Source organism: Falco naumanni, chromosome 1, assembly GCF_017639655.2.
Source record: "Falco naumanni isolate bFalNau1 chromosome 1, bFalNau1.pat, whole genome shotgun sequence".
Lineage (NCBI taxonomy): Eukaryota > Metazoa > Chordata > Aves > Falconiformes > Falconidae > Falco > Falco naumanni.
The window spans coordinates 116,812,300-116,832,990 of record NC_054054.1 but is presented as its reverse complement, the minus strand read 5'-3'; the positions used below and the strand labels follow the sequence as shown (position 1 = coordinate 116,832,990).

Genomic DNA, 20,691 nt, shown 5'->3' with positions numbered 1-20,691 from the left:
CATGCAAGCACATCTCCCTGTGAAGTCTGTACACCACTTTCCTCACAAAGGAAGTAACTTAACACCTGTGAACAGTTTAATGAGTCTATTATACATTCAGAAGCAGCACTGTTTCCCCCTTGCTCTGATCAAACCCCATCAGGAAGAGAAGTTTGCTCATTAAAATAATTGCCAAACACAAAACTGCTAATGCCTATTCTAGAGTTTTTACTTATCCTTGGCAATGCAATTGTGAAGCCAAGCCATCAATGGAAAAGTTTTCTGGCTGATTGCAATCACTTGCTAAAATGAACAGGGAGTAGCTCCATACAGGTGAGGGGCAGTAGAAACACAGAGTTAGTAAGGGTAACTAAGAAGTTATTCCCCAATGAATGGATCCTGTTGCATAGTTTTCACCTATTCTTATTCCAATCTATGCCTTCATTCTTTCAAATGGAGAGAATTCAGACTATCAAAATCAGAAAGAAAGCAAGCACAGAGACACACAACAGAGATTTGATAAAAAATATAAACCTCCATATATTAGTATGGAAAGAAAACAAGACTAACCAAACATATGGCATCATGTGAAAGTTTTTTTTTGTTTCATCTTCCAAAAATAGTAACATCAGTGCATGGAGTAAGATCTCCAGAGATATGAATCAGTATTAGCACAGTATGTGAATAAATATATAGAGCACCTGAAGTGTGGTAACTACTGACATTGACTTACTTTACTAGAGGACATTTATCTCAAGAATTTTTCAAAAGTTCTTAAGGCAATTTCAAAAGATATTATGCTTTTAGAATGGGAAGCCCTTATCCACAAACCACTTGAGACTGCTATGAATAAACTCCTTAAAATAATCTTAAGGTTTGCCCTGTTCTTCCACATCCACTTATTAGGAGTCCTCTGGTCTGAGCTGTTAGAGGCTGCTGTTCTGGTCAAAAGGCCATAGTTGTTCTTCCATAAAAAAAACCCGACCCAAATATCCATTGAGAAGTGTGACAGCTCTTGGTGGCCCCAGTTTGCTGCTCTTCCATTGCTTGCCCCTGCATCGCCCTGCTCAGAGGTGATGGCATAGTTTCTGGGGTGAAAGAGCCCTCACCAATCCAGCAACCTGTACATAATTACCAAGCAGCACTAAGGACAAAGGCACAACTGAAGAAAAAAAAAGACTTAGTGTGATTTATTTAAAGACAAGGAATGTCTTTTTAGAGAAAAAAAACACAAAGGTTTACAATTAAGTGGTTGGTTAACCTGGTAGCAGAAACTGTTTTCTTGTTTGTGTGAATTTTAACCTACTTCCAGTACATCTATACCAGGTCTAGAGCAGAAAACACCCTAAGTTTTTCAGACTTGCCTCTTCATTACACACATACTTTTCTAGATACAACATGTTGGTGTTGCCATGTCAGTAAAACAGCCACCTAAATAGGAACCACTGTTGGGTAGTATGAGCTGTGTTTCCGACATACTATGTCAGAAATGCAATTTTACAACTTCAACAGCATGTGTTTAGACACATTTATATAATGCCAGTTTCACAATTTTCTTATTTGCCCAGCAGAGTCTTAAAGCCAAAATTCAAAAAATGTGTCCACCATAAACCTAGTCTCTATTCTACTACAGACATGACTACACAGTTTGGAGAAGAAAAAAATCTTCAGGGTTAAGCATTACCCTGACCTTTTTTTGAACTCAAACATACTATTGTTCCATTGTCACTTCAGATTATTTGTCAGCTGCCAAAATGCCAACATTTTTATAGAATTAGAAACACAAGCCATTAACATACTTCAGCTTTCCCTTTTCAATCACCCTTTTTCATTCTCACTTCATTCAAAGCCAGTGCACTAACACCTTTTGACATGAATCTTACCTCTTCTTAAGGAAAAAGTATTCCTACCATAACTTTCAGTGCCACCAGCTGGCACAGTACACTTCCTATGAGTGTTGGTTTGCTTCTATGCCTCAGGAAGTCAGAGAAATATGCCAACAGGGATCAACCTTCAAGTTATTTCTATTCTGAAAGTTCAGGGTTCTAGCTATGAAAGCTCTCCCTCCTCCCCTTTAAGTACTAGAAAAGATTCTGACTGTGTAAGAAATCACTGCATAGCGGGATAACAAAGCTCCTGAGTTTTAGGTACATTACAAAGAACTGTCAACTAACTGTTAAGTAACATTTAACTAATTCTTACCTTGTAGCATGCATCTATATGCAGATTCAGATATTGCATAAATGTGCGGTGGCATTTCATGGCGCTTCTTCCCTCTGTACATCTCGATAATGTTTTCTGAGTAAATCGGGAGGTTCTTGTAAGGATTTATAACTACGCAGAACAACCCTGAATAAGTCTTAAAAAAAAAATAGAGAAACATTTCTGTTAGTGAATAGTATTGAAACAGAGCCATAAAGAGCAGTAAACTTTTAACACAGGTTCTATATTTATCTCAAAACAAAACTGTGGTCCTTTTTGTTGAAAAACTCAAAGTACATGCTATATTCAAATTATTGGTTTCTAGTTCTCTTAAAAGGCTCTTTAATTAAATTACTTTTTACGCAGGTAAAGATAATAAATATGAATAAATATGAAGTTGGAACATCTGATCCCTTTTGCACAGACATTTAAATCTCCCTTCCATTTGCTAATGGATTTATAGACATCTTCAGATATTCAAGTCCTTCAGTAAAATGTGTATTCAAAGTTATTTTTTCATTTTGGAAGGAACTGATAACACAGATTACTCTAGTAAATTATTTGGATAAGGAAAAATCTTATATTCAACTACTATTTCTGCTGTCCATCTGCCTTTCCCGCTCATCAGCCTTTCTCAATTCCAAGGCAGTCTCCTCACAGACAGGTCATTCCCTCCCCTGTCCCAGCTGATGGATAGCCTGGCAGCTGGCACTACAAGTGTTTTCTAGCCTGCTTTTAGAGTTGATATTCAACAGAAAGTACCAGGACTACTATAATATCAAGAAACTCCAATACAATTCTACACTGTTTATTTCATTGACTTTTATTGAGGTATTTCTGTTGAGCCAAAAAATGCCTCAAGTTTGCAAAACTGAGCACACACTGCAAATGATGCATACACGTCCACATTTCCCTGTGAATGAAGTATCAAAGACTACTTCCAAATAGATCAGTCTCTGCTCCATAGAGTTTATTTATAAGGAAGTTATCATATAAAAGACAGACATATGCAGTCAGCCACTCATACTTTTTTTACCAGGGAGGGACAGAGGAGCATGGGCCAGCTGTATGGGCCTTACTAGGGATCAAAGGTTAAGCTCAGACAGCAGCTTTGCACCATGCAAAAAACAGAGCTGATCCATGGTGTTTCCCTGGACTAAGGCATCTGGATGCCTCACGCCTTCTCAGAATCAACCAAAATCAATGTTTTTTAAAAAAAGCAAAATCTCTCCATTTATCTTTATTTTATCACATGCTTTGTAAGTGTTCTCATTTCAGTCATTAAGCCTATTCACAACTTCACTAGCATAGGAACATTAGCATGAGACCAGTTTTCACCAAAATAGGGAATATCTTTCAGAACATGAGGAAAACTGCATTTCTTACATTTGCAGGCTGAGAGAAGAGAAGGAATGGAGACAGTAAGCAGACAGCATTAACAGCTATTGACACCATATAGTATTAAGCAGGTAACTCATGATTTTTATAACATTGCCAATTTAAATATCTCTGCTATATTTGTATGAACAGAGTAGCTGCAATTCCTGATCTGCCTTTAAGTCTATAAAGGTTTTTATTTGGAGGAAAAGGTGCCCTGTTCTATTTTCCAGGGATTCTGGAAAGACAACCAGAAGGTGGTCTCTGAATTGAGTAAGGAGCACCACTGGTAAAGAAAAAGAACTTGGTTTTGTGTCAGACATGCTGACAGAAGGACATCTTACATCCTTATAGGAAAACAACCTCTCCGCTTTGGTCAGATCTGCTGGATGATAAGTACTGCAGTGCCTTACTCAGTCAAACATCTTTGGTAATAAGGTATTTATTTCTCAAGAGAAAGGAAACAGATATTATCAGGTTAACTGACCCAATACCAGTCGTTAACATCAGCACAGGTCTGCTGGCAAGCAGGCAGTTCCTCCTCAGCCTCCTTTCCAGCCACGTGCTCCTACCACTGTCCCTTTTGCCAGCATCAGCACCCTTGCAGTAACTTACCAAGCTGGATACTACTGCAGGTAAATTTCAAAAATAATTGGTTGGTAATAGAACAAATTCCCTGACCAGACTCATTCATGCTCATGAGTGATATTGTAAGGGAGAGGGAAGGCAAGACAGTTATTTCAGTATCATGGTACAACTGACCAAGGAGACAATTAACTGATAGTGGATCTACGTTCCTCGCCAGCCATCTTCTCTGCTGTGCTCATCTGAAGTCATCCACATTCAACTATAATTATATGTGGGTGACAAAGGCATCAAGAATTACCACAAGCCTGATTTCCACTCTAGTCTTCAAATAAGGATAACTGGAAGAAAGGCACACATTCACCAAGCCCACTGCATGATCACCAGCTTAAAAATCACTGAAGAGTACCTATGCTGTGTTTCTCCACTAGAGTGACATCTAATAAAAAAAAAACAAAACCCAACCAAAACCAACGTGTTTATTGCTGACTGCAGATGAGAGGTGGTCACAAGCAAAAGAATTTACACAGCCAAAGTCCATTTTCAAATCTGTCCCAACACACCCTCTGACCAGTGTCATGGCATGAACATTTGCTTAAGCCAGCAGACCTCTTACCTCCAGGGTTATTCTGGACTCTCATCCAGCAGGCCTTCTGAGCTCTGGTCTGTTTTCACCCACTCAGCTTCAGAGACTTGAAATTTATCTCCATGTTCTATGCCTTACTGCAGACAGGAACTCTCAAAACAGTGACCGATGGGTAAGCTGGAAGGCTCTGCTGTGTATACTAGCTATATTACAGTCACCTTCTTTCAAGAGCAACACTTCTATTTCTCTGCAAATTCATCTAAAACTTCTATCAGTTCTTTTGTGAACATAAAAGGACCAAAGGAAAGTTCTCTCGCCAGAATCACTGCCCTTTCCCAGTCATGAATAAACTGACTGATAGAGTTAAAAAAAAACAACCCACACAACAAAAAAACCACCACACACAAAAAAAGTGCTAGGACAAGAACAGCTACTTAACAATCTTTCAAACCTCTATTGATCGTATCTAACCTGGAAGCCTTTCTAGATCATCTCCCAGTGCAGTAACTCGGTTGGATGAATGAACCTGGAAGGACTGGAATAAGCCAAGTCCAGCTAGATGCCAATCTAGAGGAAGACCAGAAAATGTTCTGGGCAAATGAAAACAGTAAGTTTAAGAGGCTCTATATTAAACAGGGCCAAATTAGAAGTTACAAAAACACATAATTCTACTCTTTTCAGTGCTGTGGTTCATTTATTTGAAACTAAATCTAAAGGATAGCCTTTTATCCCTGACCAGCTTTTATCACGACACAGCTCTTCACAGGCAGCATCCTGAACTCTAACATCTTGATTTCCTGCACATTTGTTCAGTTCGCTTTCCTGCCACCTTCCTGCAGAATTAAAAACAAAAAAATGTACTTTCTTCAAAACATCACCACTGTACAGCCTTAATTAATTCAAAAGGAAGATGGAATAGAGTTCTCCCAAAAGGCTCCCAAATTTCCTAGCCATTCTCTATTGCAAAAAGAGCAACATATGAACATACTGGTGGGTTGTTTTCATAGAATGGGTTGGAAGGGACCTTAAAGATCATATAGTTCCAACCCTTCTGCCATGGGCAGAGGCACCTTCCAGTAGACCAGGCTGCTCAAAGCACCATCCAGCCTGGCCTTGAGCACTGCCAGGGATGGGGCATCCACAACTTGTCTGCGCAACCTGTGCCAGTGCCTCGCCACCCTCATAGGAAAGAAGGACTTCTCATGGTGAGGAAGCCACTTCCTCGTGGCTTGGTAGGCATGTAAACACAGAAGAGATGGTTTTATTGAGTCAAACTTAATTGGGAGGGAGGTAAACTGTACAAAAGTTTTATACAGCTATTTTATAACTGCAAGTCTCATGGGACAAGTATATTGCTATATCTAAGACAGCAGATTGGAGGTATGGGCTTTCTGCATGCAAACTGCAGACATGAAAAGTAGACTGAGATTGTTTTACACGCCTTGAAAAGCTTCTTGGTGACCAGCCACAGAAAACATCAACAGGAATACGGGCACACCTGCCTCACAGACACCCTACTTAATGAATACCACAATGTAACTGTTAAAGATGCCCGGAGCTTTCTCTCTGTAGAGAGTGCCTCCTCTCTACATTGCAGTACATGGACTCAGATTTGAATTACAGTTAGGATCAAGCACTGAAGAGTGACAGTAACTAGCCAGTCTGGATGAAGAACCAGAATTCATTAATTTTTCAGCTGATAGAGGTAGATATGTGTGTTAAGTACTTAAAGGCAAGCAAAGATGCTTATTCAGCTTGAGATCATGGGATCAGCTGCACACAAGCTAGCTGCTTGAAACACACATTTCTGCTTTCCTGAGGAACAGGATACAGACAATATCAACCAGCAGCAATAAGGATGTTGGAATGCAGTCTCTAGGCAAGGCTCCAGAGACAAATAGTAAAGGAGTGCTCTGACCGAGGTTTGTTATACAAACTCTGTTTCAGGACACTAATTGTGGAGTTTGAATGCTTCCAGATGCTTACAAGCCTTTATCCAGTAGTATATAATTTAGTAATTTGGATTTTGGTAAGCCATCCCAGACTGCAGAGTTCAGGTTCCTGGCATTGGCCTAGTTGAAAACTACATTATATTCCTTGCAGTAAGCAACCTGAGAAAGAGGTATATGTAAGTGAACTACTAGGAAATAGAAAGTGCATTATTTCCAAGTGAAAGCACATGGGTATTTAGGCTCTATATTTGGAGTGTAGGCAAGAAAGGTTTTCATGGCCTGTCTTTCCTTAAAACCTTATCGAATCTGCACCGTGCACACATATGGTGGTATTAGCATCAAAAGCCTTGTACAATTCCTTAGATTAAAAGCTCAGCTTTACAGTTCCGGCATCAAGGAACATGCTGTTAATGACTGTTAGGTTGGTTCCTTCTGCTGCAACATCAAAAGGCCTCTTTAAAGCATCACTTCAGAGGGCAATGGCAAGACACAGGTAAATTCTTGGAATTTGTGACTTCACCTTTAATGCTGAGCCAGGATACTATCTCCAGTTCTTTGAATACAGAGTGACAGATTTGCTCTATTACTACATAAATAATTAGGCTGAAGCAAGCATCTAGATATCGCCTATTACCTGAAATATAAACCAGCAGTTTCTAGCATAGAAAGCAACATGTTTTAAGCAGTATGCCATTTACTAATGGAGTAAAGCACATTCTCCAGATTGAAAAATTGCATCATTATAGCATTTTCTTGTCTGGTTTCACTTCCTGAGGTTATGGACCCACATTTCACACTCCAAAACCTATTAAATACATCAAGCTCAGAGGACTTCTCAGGTACTACCTTTTCCCCCTAAATGAGGGGGTTATCCAATCCTAAATTCAAGCCTTAAAGGACAGGCAGCTCTTCAGCCTCAGAGGGGAGGAATGCAAGGCTGTGGCCTGGGGTGGAACATGTTCTCTATTTTGCAGAGCAGCTACCCACCCCCCTGCCCAGCTAAGATCACCTCCCCTCAGGGTAGGACCAGAGAGGCCACACGGCTGCCCCCACACCACCCCTCAAGCAATGCTCCCTAGACAAGGCAGTTGCTGGGTTGCAGTCGTGACTATCCCAGGCCTTAACTGCTAAATTAAAAAAAAAACACACAAACAAAAAAACCCAAAACACACACCACCAAAAAATAACCACAAGACAGTAAGTCCTATCAGCATCCAAAAACTTGGGAGTCAGTGGTGCCAACAAGAGTAAGGAAGCCCCTGCAGAGTACAGAGAACCTCAGCTCTGACAGGGACTGGGGGACAAGAGCCACTGACCGTTAGTCAGGGAATCAAAGAGTAAAATTTCCACAGGAGGAGAATAAGAAAGAAAAGGAGTGCAACACATACACAAGCTATTAAAGAAAAAGCACAGCTCAAACTTTAGAAGACTTGTCTGTGGATGTTCTCTACAGCTAGCACTAAAGAGAGGAGGTTCACCAGTATTGTACTTTCACATTTGTAGCCTTCAGGTTGTGTGTTTAAAGACAGAGAAACCAACATGAGATCAGCAGTGCAGGTTATATGCCTGCTCAGTCAGCTCAGCTCACCATCTCTCAGAGACTGACAGGCTCAGTGCCACAGCCACTCGGACAGCACGACTGCTTCTGCCACACCAACTGCTAAGAGGTAAAACATGATCTTAGGTTGCATCAGGGCCAAAAAAGTATTAATACCTCTTCACAAGGCTGCTGTATAGCTGCATGTTGAAGCTTGACAGCCCTACAGACAGCTTACAACAGGCTACCCATGAGTTCTGATGCAGGCATACAGCTTGAAGGGCTGTCTTGCAACACAGTGCATCCACTGAGCTCTTGGACAGAGGTCCATAGTTCAAATTACTGCAACTTTTCAGGCTGCTAAATTACCATTTTTTATAGAAACTGAATATTTGACAAGAACGTGTCTTTTTTATACCCCTGCTTGCCCGAGGGCAAGGAGGCCATTGATTCACTTCCCTCAAACACCTCAGATTTCTAACAAAGTAAAACCCTACATAGAACTCTCAACTTAATCACATTTATGAGTCTTTCAAAAAATCAGTTAATTTAAGAACAAGTACTTGCGTCAAAGCAGCCCTTGCAATTTGAACACCACCGTTTCTTCTGCTATGTATTAGGTACTGGATCCAGCAACTGGTTTGTGCTAAGGGAAAGATGAAATTAAGTAACAAACTCCATTTCTTACACATTCTTTTAATACCAGTCTTTGATACTCAGAAGTGTGAAACATTCCCAACTGAACCAGCAAGAAAATTAAAGCAATTAGAACACAGAAGCTTATATAATAACACAGATTGTTCGAGGTTACAGTCTGGCCTCACAGGAGGCAGCAGCTTAAGAGAAGAAACAGCTTATAGACAGCTCCTCAAGTGCAGTTTTAGAAGAGCTTCCACCCACAGCAGGCTCTGGAACTGGGGACTACAGCATATTTCTCATTCTTTCCCTATTCTGCCCAAACAAAATGGAAGTGCATTAAAAAAAAGTAGCACAGGGCTGCAGACCAGTTACAGAGGTAATACTTCTAATTATCAAAAAATATCTGCCAAAGTATTTTTAATTGCACAATAGCAAAAGCGGGTTTTCTTCTTTACTGGTAGAAAAACCCAGTAGGCATATAGACAGAGAGCAATCATTAGCAGCAAGGTTCCAGGAGATCTCAGCCTTATGTAAATAGTTTTCAAATCTTTTGAAAAAGTCTTTGCTAAAAAAAAAAAGGGGGGGTGGCGGGGAGGAGTGGGCAGGGAAGACAATACATAGCACACTAGAGCTTGGAGGACTGTGAAGTTGAATCTATAACACTTTCCTCAAGAGCGCTTCACCATCTTTTTGTCCTTCCTCAAGGAACAGCAAAACAAATCATCTCTAACTTGACTTCACCTACAGCATGCACATCTTACAGCACATGTCGCCACCTGAAGCTTTCTAGCTGAGCACCCAAACATAGGTCATGGACTCAGCCACAACAGACAGCACCAGGGGAACAACATCCCATACCAAGGCAAAAGGCCATCTGGATACTGACATGGGTTAACAGAAGTCAAGCATTTGAGAAATTCTATTAATTTTATTATTTTTGACTGAATGAGGTCAGGAAGCAGTTAAGTAGGAATTGCAGTGATTTGTGGTGGTATCAGTAAGCTACATATAATCAACTGTGGGCAATGGACTTCCTCCAGGAGAGCTGGGACTAGAACAGATGTGGCAACGGCAGTATTTTTTTAAATAGATTTTTTATAAAGCCCACCGGATTTTTAACAACTTAGGGTTTTTTACTGTAGCTTAATTACAGCCTACAAGTGAGCAATTCCTTCATCCCATCTTACTGCACTAGGTACAGGAATGGGAAATTTTGGTCCTGTGATACCTTCTTTCAGTTAGAAGTTTATAGATCCACTGAGCAGACAATGTGCCATTTATCCAGGAACTTTTGAGATACTGGTATGCACTTACCATTCAGACCATTAAAATACAGCCATCTGCAACTCAGATGTTACACTTTTCAGGAAAATCCGTAAGGTGTGTCAAACCTCTACAGGATCCATACTATTAGTGTTTGCTAGTGCACTCAATGAGAAACTCATTTTGGTTTAACAAAATATTTCTGTTAACAAGAGGAGCGTAAGATTATGGGTTTATATTCATTGATAAGAGTATGTAGGAACATATAAAAGTTTAAAATACACTTTAAAAGTGAAATGGAAAGAAAGGTCTTTCTTGCCATCAAGAGGTACTGACACAAAAGCAGAGCTTTAAATTGCTGGAAAAAGCATCACCAGGCCCTGACTTAGAAGCATTAACAGTCATAATCTTATTCATTCCAATTCCAGCCAGTGTCTGCAATATCAAGAACTAGTTGCTTTCCATTTAAGTAGAAATCAGATGTTTACATTCCTAATCTATTCAACTAGCCACATTTTGATTAACTGAAATGCTTTTCATAGACTTAAAAATTCAAAACATCAAGAAACTCATATCCAGAATGCTCTCTAACACAGCACTGAAATATTATTTAGAATGATTAGAAACACTCCTGACCACTTTGTTTCTTGCAGTTCTAAAAGTGGTATAGCATATGTCAAAATTTACATTTAGAGCTTAAAAAAAACCCATCTTGCTCTGAAGTAAAAGAACAGGACTTTTCTAGCCACTCTCTTCCAATTGCAGAGAAAATTACATGGTAAAAACCAAGTTAAATACTTGTAATTTGACACAGTTCTTTTCTTCAGATCACCTACATCAGTCAAAGTGTGTAGTAGACTTTGAGTAGAAGCCTGATTTTGAACACAACTGTCATGTCTATATATAATGTTTCTGAAGAGACACTGAAGATAATACACTGTTGATACTGAAGTACAGAGAGATCAAGATAGAGAAAATGCCTCTTCCTAAATCAGAAACTCCTTTGCAGCTTTCAGACCTTATTCATAGCTCTCCACCACAGCACCTAAGTATTTCTCCCCACCATATTGTCAAGCAGAGGATTTGTCCCCCTAGCACTTTATTTTCAGACTAAATCCTCCTTGTTTATCATCTACCCTGCCACTTGCCACCAAAAGCAGAGATCCATTTCAACTGTCTCCCATTTTTCCCCCCCAAGGACTCCCAACTGACGGAGACAGCTACAGCTCAGACAGACCACAAACCTCTGAGCCATGAACAAAACCACTCCTGAACCTTAACAGCTTACAGCACAGCAGTTTAAAAACCAAAGGCAGTAATTTCCTCCATTCAAATGCCATATTGGACCACGAAAAGTTTGGAAGCTGGTTCAGGAGAAAGTCTGAACCCTGTAAAGCAGTGACAAGGAGAATTACTGGAGCAGCATTCTTGCCTATCACAGCTTGTCACAAAGCACTAAGGCAACAGCAGTCTTGAACTTAGAAGCATTCAAGGCCAATGGACCCTTAACATTCACATTTTTCCAGTGGATGTTGCCGATTCACAGATTATCCCCTCATCATGAAATCATATTTTGATGGCATGACTTAAGCAGAAACCAAAATCTAGGGCTGGTATTTAGAAGCCTTCACAGTGGTATTTTACATGCAGGTCTTGTAAAAGAGGTTTCCTCACTCAAGCTGCAGATCTTAGCGACCCAAAACCTCTGACAACTAGACTCCTTTCTTAAAACAATGCCCCCAGAAAGAAATTTGGAACTTAGTTCATCGTGGTATAAAGATATTCAAGAACCACCACAAAACCAGTCTGAGCAGAATAATGTTTATTCCAAATCTTCAAAGGACCTCCTAAGCCTTTGGGTATTCCTCCTGGGTACCCTTGCAATGAGCTACCTCCAGTTTCTGATCTACAGCTATGAAGGATGTTACTTAATACATGCTGAAGCTAGTGTTAAAGCTGGACACTCTAAAGCAGAGCAGGCACAACAGTAAAGTTTTACATGAAGCTGAAGAATTGACAGTGCACGAGCATTTATGGACACCAAAACCCATGAGAATCTGCCAGCATAGAAAGATATGAGAGACCAATTTAGAGTATTAGTGACTCAGATGGATACATCCCTGCCATAAGAAATGCTGATATCCCTAAAAAAGCACAAAATTTGGAAAGGTTCAGCTATGAAACACAAGGAGGAGTGAAAATTCCTATCAAAGGTAGGAGCAATGGGGTGGGGAAGAACCACTGTAGATGGCCGTACCTTTGCAGAGCCAAGACTTGCACTTAATATAAAACAAGCCTCAAACACAAGCAGAGATCATCTCGGGGACTCAGATTCTGCAGATTCGTGTTTAGTCATCAACTAGTTAAGGAGGAAAGCCCAAGTGCAAGAAGTTATAACGACAGATTTACCCATCCTCAGGGGTGAATATATATATTTACATATAATATATACTTCAAAGGAATTTCTAAAGGCAGTACAGCTTCCCTAGGAAAGATATTTAACATATTCTTCAGTTACACTCAAAATAAACCTTGTGGCAAGAAATGGAATAGATGATGTTAAAAATGGGGCAAGAAATGAAGTTATTTCATCTCCAAAGCAAAACCAGGATCACTATGGTTTATACTCCAACCATTCTTCCCAGAATTCTTATACAAGTCCTGCTACCTTCCATCTTTTGTGCCATCATGAACAGGCCAGAAATAGAGACAGGACCAAGCATGGACATCATGCTTTTACAGGCCACTGGTCTTCCGCATTCTCCATTTGCGTTCATCTCCCACAGCACAGTAAAATCGCAACTCCAGAGCCCAAGATCATGCCACTTGGCAGACATTAGAAATGCTAGAAGTTCCTGAAACTCCTCGCCATCCCTACTTAGATGTTACATGAAACTCTTGATGAAATGAGCATCACTGCCCAGGTCATGCTGACTGGCACCAGCTAGCTTTAGTCAGCCCCCCCCCCCCCGTTCCTCCAGCAGTGTCATCACTGAGAGGTAGATTATAGGCAGATGACTAGACTCACTGGCCAAATCCCTCAAGTCATTTGTTTCCTTTCTCGGGAGTGAAAGGAAACATGTATCTACTTCAGTTGACCCCTCTTTGATCTTCTGCTTCCTAGAGAGGTAACATGGTGCCTAACGTGAATTCAAGGTATCAAAACCAGATTGTCCATCTCCATCTTAACTCAACTTAAGCTCAACACCAATAAGATTTCAGTTTGGTTATAATGGAAGTACTGTCTGGAAATCAAAGCATGCTTTTAACCAACTCTCGTCATGGCCAAACCACCACAATTCACTTCATCAGCTCAGTTAACTTTGGCTCTTTTCCTTACACCAAGGGAACATCAGCAGGACATGCAGGCAATGGCAATTGCTCTGGGCTGTGCAGGCAGCAGCAGCGACAGTAGCACACACAGGAAGTTTAGGGATCCCTAATGGAGATCCCTACTGGAACCACACTAAAAACCTCACTAGCTCAAGTTCTCGAAGAAGTTTCTCTCTATGGCCTATTGATCTTTGTCAGTATTCAGCCTCTAACAGTACTCACAACTGCTTCTAAGCCCCCCCTTTCAATAAACAAACTGAATTTTAACTTCAAACAAGAAGCCATTATTACAGCTGTATAGAAACATTCTTAATAACAGCAGCATCCTCCAGCAATGTTCCTGTAAGTCAGGCCTCCAGTTAAGGCCAACAAATCCATCAGCTTCTTGATCCCAACCAACTTCTTCCAGCCTGGGGGCAGGGAAAGTCATCAGTAATTTACTGATGCAGCAACCCTCCTATGTGACAGCAGTATCTCAATGCCAAGGAACCAAGTTTTAGAGTCTCTCTCAACAGTTAAAGAGCAAATGAAGAAAGCACCATTTTGGGAAGTGGCAGGGGAAGAAAAAAAAAAAAAAAAAGTAATTTACCTATAAGATACCACTTAAACTCCATGTATACAATAAGCCAGTCTTTCAAAAGGGAGGGGGTTTTCCCCCAATTTGTCAGTCATCTAAATTAACACTGTACTCTATCATCTGTGTATATAGAAGAGTGACAGGTTCTCAACAGCATCCTCCAGAAGCATTTGTGGCCATGTTTACTGTACGGAGTCCCTGGACTAGAGCTTGCTCTGACATTTAAGGCCTTCAGCTTTTAACCTTCATAATGAATTACAGTTATAATAGTTGTGATGAATTTCATAACAACTAGCAATATGATTGATACATATACTGAAAACTTTTGACCTATCAATTTGTTTACTTTTCATTTTCAATCCAGTCCCTACTAATTATCCAATTAGTTTACTTCTAAACTTGCTGGAAGCATTCCAGAAGTATTTTGCACTGAGCTCTGCTGAAAGGGTCTTGGTGTAAGGCCTTTACAAGGTAAAATCGAAAAACCCACAGAGAAAACTAACAAAGAAGCACAAATACAAAGAATACATTGAAATTGCATACAATTTTTAGTAAGTCCAAATATTACCAAGAGCCAAGCAAAAAAGGCACCCCATTAATATCTAGGAGGAAGGGGAAATGAACCAACTAACTAGCGGAAATAAATTAAAATGGATTTAAGGTTTAGAACAAGTGTTTATCAAAATGAGCCAAGCATTTAAGCAGATGTTCCAGTTTCTTTTAAGATAGAAAGTCTACTTGTAGCTCTTAATGATACTCTGACTCAACAAGTCACTATGCAATCACTTTGCCAAGAGACAAGGAGCTACTCTTAACTGTACAGCACAGACACTCATTTAACATTGTTCAAGGAAAGAAAGGGGTCAAAAGCCCCATCAATGGTGTTGTGATTCCTAACTCTATAGAAAGATGGTGATAAGCCAGATGTTCCAACTAGCGCTTCAAAACCACTGAAAAAAGAAAGCTTTATCTTATTGGTTTATTTTAAGCACTTGAACACATTCTTTCCTGGCCCACTAAGTTGATATTAGATTCCAAAAAGACATTTTGCATTCCTAGCACTCTGTCTAACTTCAGCTTTTAAATAAGAGCTTAGCACAGACTCTTATTATCATCTTTAATACGCAGCAAGTTAAAACAAGATATATGCTTATTCATATGAGCAATTAAACAACAGTAATTCAGCGAAGTTCAGTTTTGTAATCTCTCGTCAGCTCAAACAAGCCATTTGATACTATTCACTGTATCAGTTAAGCATGTCTGAGGCAAGTACTCCAACAAGTGGCATGAGCTAAGCACCCAGAGTTGCCATTTAACATTCTATTTTTGAAAGATGCTTGCAGAATTATTTCCATAGGAGAATTTTTTATTATTTGTTTTATGACAACAGGGTTCTTGACCTGTACACAGCATGGAAAAAGACCCTGGACTAATCCAAGTGGTACAGACACAAAATATTTAGGCTATCAGAATCAGAGACAAGACCCACTTCCTCCATTTCAAATAGGTAAAGGAATGGGAATCAGGTTAAGTTCAACTGAATTAGCACCCGTAATGAATCTAATAATTAGTACTTACATAGATGAGCCCAGAGTAATACCGATCCTTTAAATTATGCAATACAGAGGCTTCATTTAAACAGGTTAATTCTGCCATGTCTTCCACTTTAGAGAACTTGGGAGGATTCATCTTCTGAATATCATCTTTATTGACTAGTGCTTTCTTTCCATTCTCTGCCAGTTCAACCAACACTTCATCCCCTTTTTCCTCCTTGATGCTGGCTGCCTCAAAACCATGGCGCTCTGAAGGAATCCACACCAACTTTTTAGCAGTCCAGTCAGCCTGGGTGGCAGGGTTGTAGATTACAGCCCTATCCACAAAGAGGTATCTCTCCGGATCTTCCTGCCCGGATCTCTGTGCCATTGTAGGAAGTCAAGGTGTCCACTATCAGTTACCCTGTAAATTGGGGAGCAAAAAAAGCAAAAAGTACATTACATACCATATTCTTATTGATAAGAGGAATGGAGCTACGCCGCATCAAGCGAGTGATCCATCACCAATACCTGCATCTGATCAAGAAGCATCGTTAATTTCTTTCACAGTCTAAAGAAGTTGCTATACAACTAAGAGTCCCTATTCACACAGCAGCTCCCTGAACCCACCAACCACCATACAAAAGCTGAAGTGATCTGTCGAGTATAATCCCAGACACTGCACAGGAAACTTGGTATAAACTGGTTCTAACTGCACACCAACCAGGGAGAGCTACTGCACAGAGATGTGACATCTACAAGCAGAAAAAACATAATTTGTCTTCTGTGTTTAAATAAGGAAGACTTAAATAAGGATGAAAAGCAAATTTAAAAAGCTTGCCAGTAAACTCGGCTTTAATTGAACAGTAAAAAAAAAAATAGATGGAAAAAAATACCTTAGAAAAAAAAGTTCAGTGGATAGCCAACTACGGTAACCAGAAGGCAGGCAGAATATGTTTTAAAAATGTGGATTTTCAACTACAGACATGAACTTGAGACACTTGGAGTTTCTGCAAGCCATTAAGCTAGCTAAACCTTGCTCACATTCTTCCTGAAAAACATAAGACACTGCATTTCTACAACCTCCTTCTGTTCTCAGTTGTGAGCACAGAGATTACCATATTCCAAAAAAATGTCTCCAGATCTCAAGTTTACCTTGAGGCTCGAGACACAGCAAGGACCAATGTTAGATTTTCCAACAGCTTCATGGGCAATTTGAAAGGGCAAGAAAAAACTACTGACTGACAAGAGCTCCTGAACACTCACGTTACCTATCTGCCTCTATCTAAGAGACACCACTGCACCTTTAGTTAATACCACTTTCACATCCAGGATTCCTGGAGCTAGCAGTTTCATCCGTAACTGCCCAAGGAGCAACAAGGTCAAGCCTGACACGTAGTACTTGGGGTCATTAAATATCTTGGGGATTTTTCCACACACTAGATCTTCTCTGCTGAAGAATGTTACATTAGCTAATGATAGCCTTTTCCAGCAGGTAACCCAAAGGTTAGCTTCAAAAAGCAAGCAATGTTTCGCAAACCGCATTTGTCATCTTTCATACCATGGTATGCACCCTGATGGAAGTTCTGCAACACACCCATCCTCAGAAGAACATGTAATTAAATACAATAGTTGTGTCCCCATCTACGGCATGGACATTTGTTACATTGTCCAACTTTAATGTGAAGTAAGTATGAAGTCATTGAACCCTTCAGAGGTTTGAGGAGCAGACCGTTTAGTACCAGCTTAATTCAAATCAAGAGGCAATGACTCAACATTTAAAATATTTTAGAAGAACCTCTTAGAGAAAAAAAAAGAAAAAATCAATGGAGAAAGAGGGAATCGTTGAGCGGACACTGTAAGTGATAGCTGGACTCCTCAGCCAGGAAAATGAAGCTCTTATTCAAGGAATGCTACATTTGGCTCAAGAAGCCCAAAAATTTAACATCCGAGCCTCCAACCCCAATTCAGAAAGCTGTTTGTCTCCACTGTGCTAGACTATTGCTGAAGCTCTAACAAAGGCCTGAAGCACCATTGCTGCCCTCGCGTGCAAATGCATCCCGGTGTCAGGGTCTGAAAGCTCCCTGCCAGGTGCAATAGCCGAACGCATTTATGATAAGGTCTGTCTCAGTTCTGCACACTAAGATGTAGTGAAATCTAGAGGTCAAATAAAACTTTTAACACAAAATTAATCATTGCTGTTCCCCAATGGCATTCAAGGTGGAAGACTGAAATGAACGCATGGACTGACTTTATACCAGGTCCTGAGGAACACACCTTACACAGAGGGATTGCAGGCAGCTTCAGGGTCATTTTTCCATTTTGGCTTTGAATTCCACAGAGCCCGTCACAAAAGACCCTCTGCAGAAGCAAAGCAAGCTCCAGCTTACCCTACCCAGGGCTCCTCTGTTAACAATGGCATTCAAATTAAATACACAAATGAGCACATTTATCATGCAGGAATCCAGTACTCCCAAAAGACTGGTGCTAAAAAAAAATAAATAAATAAAATAAAATAAAAAGACACCCACAACCAAAAAAAACCCTACACATGCTCTGCTCCTCTAAACAAAAGGGGGGTGGAGATACCCCGGCGGGGACGGGGAGCGGCACCCCTCAGCGCAGCCCGGGCATTTTCAAGGACAGAGGCAGCCCAAGGAGCCGCAGAAGCCGCACCGCCCCCGGGCGCCGAGGGCTGATGCTCGCCGCCGTGCCGCGGCGGGAGCCCCCTCACAGGCCCGCAGGCCCCGCCGCCGCCCCGAAGGACAAAGGAGGCTGCCGGGGCCGCCGGGCCCGAGAGCGGCCCCCTCCCCGGCGCGGCCCGGCCCCAGACCCGCGCCCCCCACCCAGCCGCCGCCCCGCCCGCCCGGAGGCTGCGGGAAAGGCAGAAAATGGCCACCTTCCCCTCAGCGATGCAGCCGGGAGCAGCGGCGATGCGGCGGAGGGGGGGGGGGAGGCGAGCGGGAGGGGGATGCGGCGGCGCGGGCGGGTGGGACGGGCGGCGCGGCCCACACAAGGGGTCTTTGTGTGCCGGGCCCGCCGCCCCCGCCCCACCCCCTCCGCGGGCGGGCCCGCCCGTGCGCCCCCAACGAACCCCCCCGCCCCGGCCCAGCCCGCCGCGGGGAGACGGGACCGCTGGGCCGGGCCCCGCCGCCTCACCTGTGTAGCGCCCGGCCGCCGCCGTGCCCCGGAGCTCGCACCGCCCGCCCGGCTCCTCAGCACTCGTGCCGCTCCGCCCCCCGTCCGCCGCGCTCCTTTAGCGCCACACCGAGCCCTCCGCCCCCAGCTCGCCGCCGCCGCTACAGGCCCCGCCCCCGCCGCCGCCGACCGCCGCCGGCCCATTGGGCGACGGCCACGTCCGTCTGCCGCTGCGTGCTGTCCCATTGGCGCGCGACGCGGCCGCTCTCCAGCCACGGCCATAGCAACCTCCACACGCTACCCTCCAAACCCAGCCTCCCCGCTTCGCCCCGCCTCCCCAGCGCTCATTGGTGGGATGGTCCCGCCCGTCGTCCCACAGCCCTCCTTTCATTGGGGGTTCGCCACGCCTGTCGGGGCGGGCCCCGCCCCGCGCTGCAGCACGCCTGGCGCGGGGCGCGGCGCGTCCTCGGCGCTGCAGCGGGTGGTGCGCGCGGTGCTGCAGCGCGGGGCGGGCGCGCGCTCCCCCCACACCCACCCGCGCTCCCCCCCACACTCCGCGGCGTCCCGGCGTTTTGCGTCGATAAAGGGTTTTTAAGGCCCGGGCAGCCAGGCCGGCTTCCACTGAGAGGAGAGATAACGGGGGAGGCCGGTCGGCGGGGCGCTGGAGGCGGGCAGTGCTCTGCCGCCAGGCCCACGGCGCGCTGCGGGCGCGGGTCGCCTCACGCTCACCTCAGCAGCGCCGGCGGAGGCGGCCCGCGCTGGTTTCCAGGCCCAGGCCGGGATGGCAGTCCAGCAGAAAAGCACCTGGACCCGATTTCCAAACTTTTAAGCTCTAGGAACTCTGCCGCAGCCCTCAGTAATTGCTCCCGGGGCTAATTACCCTGACTATTAAAAATAAAACACCCAACCCTTACTGCATGTCTGACGCAGGCTCCCAGCCCCTGGATCTGGCCCAGCTTCCCCGCACTGGCTCTGCAGCCCCCCCAGCGCGTGTTCCCATGTGTGGTTTTTTTCCCCTTCCTTAAACATAATCCCAAGGCTTTTTGGAGCTCTCACCCATTTGCCGTAAACTTTCTGTAATGGGGTGGGCAGGTGGGAGACAGCAGCATGGGGAAGGCCATTTGCAATGTCTCTGAGAGTCTCGTGGGCTCACAGAGAAACCCAGTGCCAGGTGGGTTTGGGGGATTTCAAGATGGAGAGCTTCAACGGCGTGATGGCCTTCCCTGGTTTTTTGTTTTGGTTTGGTTTTTTTCAAAATCTTTCCAGTGTTTCGCTTGCTGGGTTGGAGCTTCTCAGGGATCGCACATGGTGTGCTCAGCCTCTGGGGAATGGGCACAACCTCTTGCCACAACCATTGCTCCCTCCAGCCCTGCGTGCCAGCAGGTAGCTAAAAGCATCAACGGTTCCCCTCACAGGAGCTGCGGGTTTCGTTTCCCCACCCAGACGAAATGCCAGTGGCTCAGGAATTAGCTATTTTGGTGGGAGGAATTTGTGTCAGATCCTTCTGAACAAGACCACGAGGGAGGTGAGGAGCAGGGAGAGGCAGCAGGAAGGAGCATCAAGCCTGGCACAGGGCAAAGCAGCAGCGGGGGATCCCGGGAAGGACAGGGGGTGTCAGGCAGTGCCTGGGGCCAGGAGTAATGATGTCTCCCATTCCTCCTGTGCTTAGGAAGCGGGATTTTCTATGGTCTACCTGCACAAACGGAAGTGTTTCACAGCAGTGCCTGCCATTTCAATACAGCTTAGCCTTTTTGGACAGGTTGCTTGGTTCAAAAAAGGAGACAATAAAGCAAACCGTGGAGAGCTAGGCTCCTGGCACAGAACTGGGAATCATTCGGTCATCTCTGCTCATCTCTGCACACAAATCAGTTCATGCGCAACTCCTGGCACTTGGATTTATATGAAAGTCTCCCTCTTAATTACCATTTCAGTGGGAGGTCTCGTACATCCTGTTTCACCAAAAATAAGGGTGTTGACTCGCAAACGCAGGT

The 20,691-nt window shown here is 43.4% G+C and overlaps 1 protein-coding gene across 2 annotated transcripts in view; it reads right to left on the bottom strand.

The window, feature by feature from the left end:
- Positions 1–18,835, bottom strand: part of MYH10 (myosin heavy chain 10) — a 100,402-nt gene extending 81,567 nt beyond the window's left edge. For both annotated transcript variants that reach the window (XM_040580535.1, XM_040580526.1), the window contains exons 1-3: positions 18,722–18,835; positions 15,609–15,986; positions 2,182–2,338 (exon numbers count right to left, since the gene is read on the bottom strand). In XM_040580535.1, the coding sequence (XP_040436469.1) occupies positions 2,182–2,338; positions 15,609–15,953 (502 nt within the window). In that variant the 5' untranslated portion in view covers positions 15,954–15,986; positions 18,722–18,835. The remainder of the gene's footprint in view (positions 1–2,181; positions 2,339–15,608; positions 15,987–18,721) is intronic.
- Between the last annotated feature and the right edge of the window lie 1,856 nt (positions 18,836–20,691).